General features: G+C 35.3%; 1 protein-coding gene across 1 annotated transcript; it reads right to left on the bottom strand.

Annotated features, from left to right (window-relative positions):
• Window positions 1–168: 168 nt before the first annotated feature.
• Window positions 169–7,774, bottom strand: Smp_151580 (putative pdz domain containing protein; the record flags this gene model as incomplete). Its single annotated transcript, XM_018795160.1, has 4 exons — window positions 169–712; window positions 6,741–6,984; window positions 7,373–7,530; window positions 7,615–7,774. 3 exons carry the CDS (start codon window positions 7,772–7,774, stop codon window positions 6,775–6,777), a joined length of 528 nt encoding a protein of 175 aa, XP_018649500.1. The 3' UTR covers window positions 169–712; window positions 6,741–6,774.
• Window positions 7,775–11,301: the final 3,527 nt, after the last annotated feature.

Genomic DNA, 11,301 nt, shown 5'->3' on the forward strand with positions numbered 1-11,301 from the left:
TGCGCACTGTTGAGGAGTCCCATAATAGGACGGAACGGCCGTCCAGTGCTTCCAGGTTTTCCATGATGGTCTAGCTTCAATTGACTCATGATTTCAACTATTAAAATACTGAAATCTGCACAAAACCCCTTCTGAATAGTTAAATAGTTATTTTATTTCTTTTTTTTTAATCAGAAAAATATATTCTGACATTCATTGAAAACAAAATACACAATATTAAAAGAATAAAAATCATAGAAAATCTTCAATAGACTTCTTCTTCTTCGAAAACCACTGATATATATCCATCTCTGTAAGTAGATGTAAATATATAAGACAGTGATCTGAGCATTTGTATCCATCTATGTAATGAACCAATTGAAATGAACATAACTGATATTACAAAAGAAGTAGATAGTGACTTCTTATATATATATATACTCCGGATATGTACTTGGATTTAACTAAATTTCCAAGAAGAATCTATATAAGATATCTACGTTGATATATATGCTGGTCGGCGGCTTATGCTCCATTGGGAGTAACAGGCGTAAGTAAGTAAGTAATGTTGATATATAATTGAAATATATAATATCAAACATGTATACTAAGAAAATTAATTAGTATTCAGTAATATATATGTATATAAACTATCTTCAGTAGATTTATGTGCATGTGCGTTTGAATTCAGTGCCATTCGTGAGTATTCTCTTCGTAAATCAAGTTGAAGGATCTATAAAACCAATGAAGAGATGAAATAAAAGTTAGAACTAATCATTGAAATATTATATTAGTCGAGATTTTTAATTTAAAAGAATCAATAGACCGAAGAAACTTCTTTTCAGTTAGTCTTTCACCATGGCTTTGTACTATAGTATAAGTCATTCAGCTACAATGTAGGATCAGGTACATATATGCATCAGTTCAAGTTGCCATAACCTTATTAGAACAACATGAACACCGAGTTCATAGAAGTAGTTATGTAAGAATCTAGAGACGAATGTTGAGAATATATACAAATACAAAAGTGAGAGAAATTAGGTTTTTCAAAAAAGTTCAGCTACAAACTCACTCCTATACCGATATACATGGTGACAAGAATGGTTGTACAAGCCTATTTCGGGTGTAAATGTTTGGTTTATGAATATGGATTCTCATGGCTTCAGTAATATGCAACAGATGAACACGTAAATCATGTAGCAAATTCGATGGAATATGGTGGATAACCTTAAAAGCTTTATTCAAGTCAACTTGATGACCTGTGTCTGCCAAATGAGCGAGAAAAGAACTCATAATCACTCTTACCTGTCTCTTGCTCAAAGAAGACGGATTGTGCTCCTTTATGAGTTCTCTTTATTTATTCTCTTCACTAAATGTTAAAATGGAAATTTCACTATACTGAAACTTCTTTTATCACTTACTCTAATCAATTACTAACTTACTTACGCCTGTTACCCATCGTGGAGGAGCATAGGTCACACACCAGCATTCTCCATCCAAATGTCCTGGGTAATCCTTGACAGTGATTTCAAGTTACTGTTCATCCTTCCCATGTCTGACTCCAATTCTTGACACAATGTGTTTTCTGATCTTCCTCTTTTCCGTTTCACCTAAAGAATCCAAGTTAGCGTTTGCTTCGTGACGCAGTTTGGTGATTTCCGTAATGCATGCCCTACCCAACTCCAAATTGTTTCCCTAATTTCCACTGCATTAAGAAGCTAGTTTTTTCCACCACAGTAGGCTGTTGCTGATGGTATATGGCCAACGGACATTGAGTACCTTACGTAGACAATCGTTTATAAATACATGTATTTTTTGATGATGGTTGTGGTAGTTGTCCAAGTTTCAGCCCCGTACAGTAGAACTGTTTTGATTTTCGTATGCAAGATTCTGATTTTGATATTGGTCAACAGTAGTTTCGAGTTCCGTATGCTCTTTAATTACTATGGGACTCTAATAGTACTTTTCTTAGTCCTCGAATCATCCGGGACAAAGTTAGGGGTTTTTTTGAAGTAATCTTCATTATTAAGTGAAAGAGAATCCTAATGGCACAATAAAGGTCTTCATGTGAGTATTTTTAGAACTTATAGTAGGTTAGTTGGTCAGTCAAAGAAAACATTGAAATTAAGAAAATACGTAATTTCTCAAGTTGTTGCACCTCGTCGGCAAAAGACAAGTCCCATGGTAGTAGAAGTAGTAAGTGTTGATTATTGTAAAGATTAAATATAGGCAGTAAGATTGTACAAGACAGAACAAATGTGCATAATAAAATATACAGAATAATTTTAAAGGATAAGATTTACAAGAAGATAACAAGTGACTGAATTTGAGCCATTGCGGCTGATTCTGAGATATACCACCAAATTCTGCGTTCGTTAGCCACAACAGTCTTATAGATCCCAACCAGGTAATCTGGTTCTACCAATATGACTTAGACGAGCAGTATATGATTCAATGGACTTATGTCACTACATTGTTTGATAGCCCATAGCTTTCTTTCGGCTCAGTCTAACACCAGACAAGAAAAGACGTACATATTTTTCAGGAAATTCCTAAACCAGAGGAATACCAGCTGTATAGATTTCTTTACATCTCAACAACCATCTACTTGAGATATCAGTATTCTTATGAAAAGCAAACTTATATTTTCTATTTAAAAGCGAATCACCTTCAAAAATTACCTACTAACTATCTGTTTATGACATTTCTATCTAGATTAAACATGTCAATGTGAAAATTAGTTATTAGTTAAGAAACAACATTGATTAAGCACAATTAATCTTTAGTTTTTGTTATAAAGGTCGGAGTTTCCTCGTATTTAAGAATGGGACGTCAATTTGACTTAGATGAATATCTACACTAGATTACCTCCCAGTGTCTATTCTACAGGACTTCAACATAACTTAGATCAAGAACACGTGATTATTATTATTATCAGAAGGGGTTTTGTGGAGATGTAGTATTTTCACAGTTGAAAGCGTGAGTCAACTGAAGTTAGACCACCAGGGAAAACCTGGAAGCACTGGATGGCCGTTTCGTCCTATTGTGGGACTCGTGATTAGCCTGACTAGAATGTAAACATATTTCCACACCAAAACAGACAACAATTCAGCAACAATCGAATAACAATCTTAAGAATGAGAGAATGTATAACTCATCTAACGCCTGTCAGACTATCTATAAGTCTGACTAAGTAAACAATCAATCGTTATCATCCTGGCCCATACATCAATTTCATAACTCATTTCTTCACAACGCTGGCTTGTTTTCAGTGCACTCAATGCTACTTCTTATTTTCAAATTACTTCTTTGCATGAATGCTTTTCTTTTCATATTCTGTGAAGTATTGAATTTTATTCCTTTTTGTAAAATCCATTTCTTTAAACTGTTCCCAACTTCATTTATATATACAAAACGAAAGATTTCTAAACCTCCGGTCACTTCCTTAGATGTTGGCTTAATAAAATAACTTCATCAATAACAAAAGTCATAACTTTTTACTGATCCACTGGCATTTTTTATTCGATTGATTTTACTGCTTACTAGTAATCACTAGTCATGTACGTTCTCATCTCCTCTAAGACTAATCTGTATTAGTTTGTTCAATACTAAATTTTCCATATTCTCCTGTTTACTATCACTTTTCGCCTAGTTTTGAATATACCCATCTCAAATTCGTCCAGAAATTGTGTATCAAATCTTTTGTTTTTAACCATACCATTCCATGTAACATTAAGAAGTCAATAGATGAAAAAGCTATTAATGTATTAGAACACGTTTCGAATAATTCTCATCATGAAAATGTGTATAACTTATGTATTTTTAGATACTGTGGTCGACGTCACACTAATAGACGGTAATACCAAGCAACATATACAATACTGAATATTCCGTTTGACAAGAACTAGTAATACAATGAATTCATTGGTTTACATTTAGTTTCAGTAACGTTAATCATCTCGCTAGGTATCTGTCTTTCACACAATGAAATTTAGACCATATTACTGAGTTGAGCATGAGAATAGTTTTAATTCAAGTATATTGCAAAGATTACAAATATGGTTTATGATATAACTACCGGTTACCATAACAGTCCTTCGATTGCATTGTAATATAGCAATTATCTATCTCAATACATACATACTTAGTTAGAACGCAGAAAACTAAGTGTTACATAGGAACAGAATACTAATAAAATGGATGAGAAAGATTCTAGATTACTGTGGATAATAAAATCGTTAATGTTGAAATTTTGTAATTCTAGTGAACCATGAAGTTGAAAGGCCCAGGACAGAGTAGGTTGGAGAATGCTGGTCGGCGGCCTATGCTCCATTGGGAGTAACAGGCATAAGTAAGTAAGTAATGAAGTTGAAAAGAAAATTTTCTTGGTTGGATTTCCTTTGATTTGTTTAATGATTCAGTCAGTTCCTTGCATTTCATCAAATTGTTCTTTTTTTATTTTGTAGTGTTTCAATTGTTCATATCCCAACTCGTATAATGATTAAACATAGAATCGAAATTACTAACTAATATTTCAATTTAATTGAGTTGAATAGATTCTCTTCTATTTTTCATTTACCATTGAAACTATATCGGCAGATTTTCATTCTCAAAGATGGATGATTCGAACTTAAAGATTTCATTGTTGTTATAAATAACATTATCAGCCCAGACTTCAGGTAGAAGTGAGGTACCGCTATAAACACATTAAAATTGATCCAGTTTACCAACGAATTAGAAAAATTAGGGATAAGTATAGGATCTAGAATCAAGTAATAAGGAAAGACAACAAATATCGATATTCAGACGACGAGACAACAATAACGGGTCAACAATAACAAACTAAGACTAAGGTCGACAGTATAAGATGTAAGGCATATGAGGAGATATCTGAATCTGTCTGAAGTTTTTATCGGTGATGTTTTTCAGAAGAATAGCGAAAGCTTCATAATCAAACCAACTAGTTCAAAGAATGACACTCCACCAAAATTATTCACTTAAGCTACAAGTCTCCATTTACGGCTATAAATAATCTATCTTTATATCCATTAAGTCACTTAATTGATAACGCAAACACGTACAAGGCTACAATTTATGTACGAAGCAATGAAACTAAGAGTGGGAATTCTTGGATTTTGGAGCGAAACTCATTTGTCCATATAGTGAAGTACCATTTCGGCATCATAGCCGATATTAGTCCGTGATTGAAGCCCCTAATCCGATTCCCAACCTTTAATTCCAACTCTAAATCCAAATTCTAATCTCTCATACTAATTTATAACCCCCTTTGACCCTATTGAGTTGTCCCAAGGTCACTTAAGTATCAGACTGAAGTTGTTCGTAAGTTATAGTCTCACCAATAAATGTTGTTATTTATTGTTAATTAATTAATAAATCACTAAGTAATGAATGTTGATGATAACACTAATATGGCATGCCATATTCACTAAACTTTTTCACACTTAATTCAAGAGTTTGGAAAGACAACTAGACATGTCAAACATATATTTAGATTTCTGTCCCTTTAGATACTCAGATATGTATGTAAAAAGAACATGCAGAGAAAACAAAACATCTGAAATTCTACGTGAATTTAGAGCGTTCTTAAAACCTATAACTCGTTTGCCGAGCGCAAATAAAAGAACGCAGCTTTAAAATAAAATATATGTGGGGTGGTGATAGTGTTAGGTTGCTCAAATATGAGTTCATGGTCAAAATATAGCTTAATTACCAAAAGTAGAGTTCACTTGTGACTGATTTACAGCTTCATTAATGAATTAAAAGTCTTCTGATAAACACACGTACGATAAAATAGTTGATTGTTTATTAATTTTATTTGTAGAGTTTCTATCGTTTGCTACGAGTTAACACTCTCTAATTTTAATCAAAACCTGACGAAATAAATTAAATTCAGACATTGATTGACAGGTCCTTGGAAAGTGTAAACGCATCTGTCTTTACTACTTAGTTATAAAGCTACAATTAAATTACCTACACTTCTAAGCTGTATACCACTTTGATTTCATTAGACAGCTAGCTGACGTCCGAAATTACCTGTGTGCCAAACTCGAGTAAACAAGTCTTTTGAGTTCTGTGAGCTGGATGGATTACGTTAGTCTAAATAGCATCATTTGAGCGGAATTTAAATGGAAATAAGAGCTAAAGATGGTGTTCGAAATGATGATGGACGCTGTAACACTAAAGGATCTGGCTCAAGATATCACACTAAAACCAACCTTCAGGGCTGAGAACTCTACATGGTAAACCTATTCTTGGTATAAAGTTTTATTGTAACTCAATAAAAAGAAAGACATCTATCTTTTGCGAATATTGTTTTCATTAGCCCCGTAAAAGCACTACCAAATGAGTAATGCTTAGATTAAGAGCAGTATGCAATTGGAAAGTATCAAAATGGTTGATAGGTCGATGAATGTTTATGGAGTGAGTTTGGGAAACATGTTACGCATACCTAACCACCACCTATCTTGAAGTTTAATGAAAAGTACCATATGAACAGACTGACAGAAAGCTAGAGGCTGTCAAACAATAGCACTCTATTGGTCAATAGAGTCGTTATCTCTTAGTCCAAACTGCTTATTAAATGTAGACTCCCTGATTGTAGCCCTAACACTAGACGTGGCTTATCATTTGTGAAGTTATGTGGTTGATGATAATTAGCAACAGATTAACCAAGCCGACAAAACAACCAATTTATATCTTTCATGACAACAACTAAGACAACCACATGTCGAACTACTTACTTGTTTTCAGTATTATATTCGGTTGAAACTACGTTCAGTGCTCCACACCATTCGCATAACCATAGTTTACACATGTCCTAACTCCGTTTTTAACAGTACCGTCACCAAAACCACCGTGGCGTTGTAGACGATTCGCTAATTCATTTGCTTTTAATAGACAACGTTGACGCTGATAAATTTCATTCATTGTATCTGAATCTGCTTTGACTAAGTGTTTTTCAGCATTAGTAAGTTTATTTAAGTCCTAATGAGAATATTGAACAATGAGTTAATTAACTGAAGTATCAAGATACAAATTTAACAGCTTTTTAAAGGGAAATTTCGTAATTCAATAAACTGTAGGGTATTAGAAGTATTTACAACGCTAATTTATTCAACTATCACTAATGTATCTCACAATTCGTGCGATAGATTCACCACAGTACAGTGTAAGTTAAATTGATGTTCACTATACACACTATCATAGAATTCAAGTGACGTGCTTCTACAAGCAATCATGGTAGAGTGTTTACTGGATAAAAACTAATTAGTTCAGACCTCTTTTCATTTTATATCATAACTATATGAACTCAATTGACACGTAAATGTTTCGACGAGTATATAAGTTTAAACTTTGCAAATTAATAATCTACCTCTTCCGAAGTTTCACACAGTATGGGATCCTTAATTGCAGCACTGATTACATCAGAGAATTTTCGAAAATATGCCAAGTCCTTCGGCTGCACAACCAGCATTTCTACGTCGGATCGTTCTTTGATAACTTTCACAACATCCGTATGTGAGAGACGATCTATTTAATTAAAAATAAGTCTGCATTTTTACTTGCCTACAGTTTTTTTGTTCACCATTAGAATTATATCTCCATTGAGTAGACCACCTGATTCACTGGGTGAAAGAGGCTCAACGTTTTCAACTTTGTGTTCATGTTTGACAGAATCTGTTCTCAGACTGAAGCCATATCCACTGAAATTCGGCCACAATTTTAAATGACAAAGTCTTGCTCTGTGGTTCTGACTTTCCGCGGATTCCTTCATTTTAAAAGAGTACCATAACTAAATATTCTCAAAGAAAGTGGCTAAACAAACATTGCAATGAAAAATAGTTCTCAGCTGCTGGTATTCAACCGATAAATTAAAAATCACCTCTCCCCAAGAGATATTTAACGAGTTGTATGCGGTTATTCAACCTTCTACAGGGTTTTTGGTAGACAATAAAATCGGAATAATTTTGCAGTGTTGTGTGTTTCAAGAGTGGTGTATCGAAAAAATCAACAGCACTTTTGAGATATGATGTAGTAAGTTGTTTTAACCTAATTCTGTGATGATCTGCGAGAATCTGATCAACTTAATAATCATCTATTAGGATTGTATCGGCAAACAAATAAGTTTCCGTCACTGATGCAAACCTTATCATTTTTACTAAATAAACTCCTACCTGTAATTATTTGGACAAGTACTCTCACCAGATCAAAACTGATTACCCCGACTAGTTAACTTATATTATACGTACTACGATACCTCAACCTATTATCCAAATAGATATTAAATTTGGATCACAGCATAAGAAGATGCTGCAAAGAGCAGAGTTGTCAAACTCTGTGTATCCTTAAACGACGTGTATCGCTAAACATTCAGCATTTTTCCACAAGATGAACCAACAAAGCTTAGTAGCGTGTTCTATTTCACATGATTTTTAAAGTGCATGATTTTGTATTTTCTCATTAACCGTTCAACTTCGCATGTAACTCTTCTAGAATTGCCGTCAGTCCCAAGCCCGAGTAAAGGAGGAAGATTGGGAATGGGGCTAGCGACCTCACCCTGTAGAAAACTAACTCGCTAAAAAATGCTAGCCAGAAAACTATTATTTAAGCCATTTAAACTCTGCCCTGACACTTGAAGGAAGAATTATTACGCCTCATGATGAAAGCCTAGATTTTTCGGAAGTCACGAGACCGATGTACCTTCCAACAACCTCAGCAACAATCGATATAAGTACATGGAACGTCCGGACAATGTGGGAGACTGGAAAGTTCAGTCAAAGAGCAATAGAAATGAGAAGATACAATTTGGCAGTACTCTGAATCAGTGAAACCCATCGGACTCAAGCTTTACAGCAAATGCCAGATACGGGAGATATGATACTGTACTCCGGTCAAGAAGACAGAAATGCTCCACACACTCAGGGAGTTGCTCTAATACTGTGCGGAGAAGGACGAATGCACTTGAAGGATGGGAATCTCATGGATCCAGGATAATCAAAGCATCATTCAAAACAAAGAAGGAGGGGATCACAATGAATATTATCCAATGTTATGTACCCACCAATGATAGCAACGACAATGATAAAGATCAGTTCTATGAAAGGCTGCAATCAATCATAGCTAAGTGCTCAAGAAATGACTTCTTAATCCTGATGTGAGATCAAAATGCTAAAGTCGGAGTGGACAACACAGGGTATGAAGATATAGTTGGACGACATGAACTGGGAAAGAGAAATGAAAAAGGGAAGAGATTAAGAAATCTATGTGCATTCAACAAATTGGTCATAAGCCGCACAATATTTCCACACAAATGCATACATAAAGGTACATGGATCTCACCGGACCACACCACAGAGAACCAGGCAGATCATAATTGTATCAACTAAAAATTCCGAAGGACAATGGAAGATGTGAGAACCAGGAGAGGAGCTGACATAGCTTCAGATCACCACCTGGTTTTGGCCAAGATGAGACTGAAGCTAAAGAAGCACTGGACAACAGGGGGAACAGAATTACAAAAAGGTTCAATACAGCCTTCCTTCGAGATACTGACAGGCTCAACGAATTCAAGATTAATCTCAACAACAGGTTTCAAGCCCTACAGGATCTACTGAGAGAGAAATAAACTACTGTAGATAGCATCATCACTACACGAAGATTACGTGCCAGGTATCGACGTGGATCCCTCGGTAGGCCAAAAACCAGAAGGCTGTTAATGGTTGCAATAAGATATATTTGTTGGCGATCTCATGGTATCGAAAGAATACAGAAACGACGTTATGACATATCCAAACTACTCTAATTATTTAATTTAAAAGTCGTGTTTTCTGTATTTTGTGAAGTGTTGTTTCCTTGTGGCTGTTGTCTAATGTCATTCGGCTGTTCAGGTACAGGACGATTTTAAACCCGTCTATTTTAATTGGTGGTCTGACGACACTATTATTCTCGCGAATCATCACTTCATGAAGTCTAGCGAATCTCCTGCAAGCTGGGAACGACATTGAAGTTTCTATCTCAACACTGACATAGCTTTGCTCCAAATCATGACATGACTTCAAAGTGACGCTCTTGGTGTTTATGTTCTCTTCGATACTTTTCAGCTTTGTTGTTGAATTTATATACAGCACTCGTCGCTTATCGCTTCATCCTGCTACTCTCAGCTCCGAACAGCAGTCTACGACCTTCACCAATTGTAACAGCAGTCATCAGTTTTTCAAACTCTAACTACAAAGTGGTCAGTAACTTGGTACAACGAAATCATGACTCCTTTTCACGGTTATACTTATGTACTTTCAATTAATCTGTTAAGTGTAGACATAAGTAGAAGTCGACACTTATGAACAGTAGACTGACAACGATACGGACTGACTTTCTACTTTAAGTCAATCACAGTACAAACAACGGTATCAACTGATAATACACTTACCGTAATACTACTGTATGTAGGAAGCAATTTCCTACAGGGGCAACTTTAAGCTATTCTCTAAACTGTCGAATACAGAATCTTGGTTTCGCCAAAGTCAGAACAAGTAAGCTATTTGGCTTAATAAACTTTATCTGTTTCTAAAACGTAAATTAACAACATCAGTAAGCGAATAAACAGTAGTCTATTTCATAAGGAAAAGGCGAAAGATAAATGACATACCGAACAGTAACTGGAGAATAGGAAAATGAATCAAAAAGGGAGAATATTGTGTTAGAATGAACATAAAATTGTGATTGGTAGATAAAACAAAGACAGTCATAGAAGGACAAAGAATATAGTGCGGTAGTGAGCGTTTCACTTATCATTGGTGTGTTTGCTTATCGATCTCACTTTACACTGTAGTATCATTACTGTTGCGGAGAATCAAGCTTGCTTATCTGGGGAACGTAATCGCTTGCCAACGCAGCATATTCCGACGATTCTTCATAGAACCTTAAAATGGTATGGATATTTTTAACGATTATCACTGTTAATTGCTTAACACTCAGTCAACCTGTAATTTCTACTTTTAAGCAAATCGAAATGTTCAATGTTCTCAGATTTATCATCAGTCGATATTTCGTGTTCAGCTGTAGCCTCCTCCTTACCATTTGTCTTACAGCTCATCAATAATCGGAGGATTCATACTCATTGTTTGGCAACCTCCGACGCGCAATTACTCTCAGCATGTTGCTACCCATTCAAACGGCCGTTACATCTAGTAGAGGAGTATCGCAGAGCCAGTGAAGTGTCAGTGGGCTCTGGCCAAATTATCTGGCAGTTGGGTCGCGGAATGTCGAGGAGTTCATCGATCCTCGTCAAGTTCAAGGACAACC

This window comes from Schistosoma mansoni, chromosome 1 (genome assembly GCF_000237925.1).
Source record: "Schistosoma mansoni strain Puerto Rico chromosome 1, complete genome".
Taxonomy (NCBI): domain Eukaryota; kingdom Metazoa; phylum Platyhelminthes; class Trematoda; order Strigeidida; family Schistosomatidae; genus Schistosoma; species Schistosoma mansoni.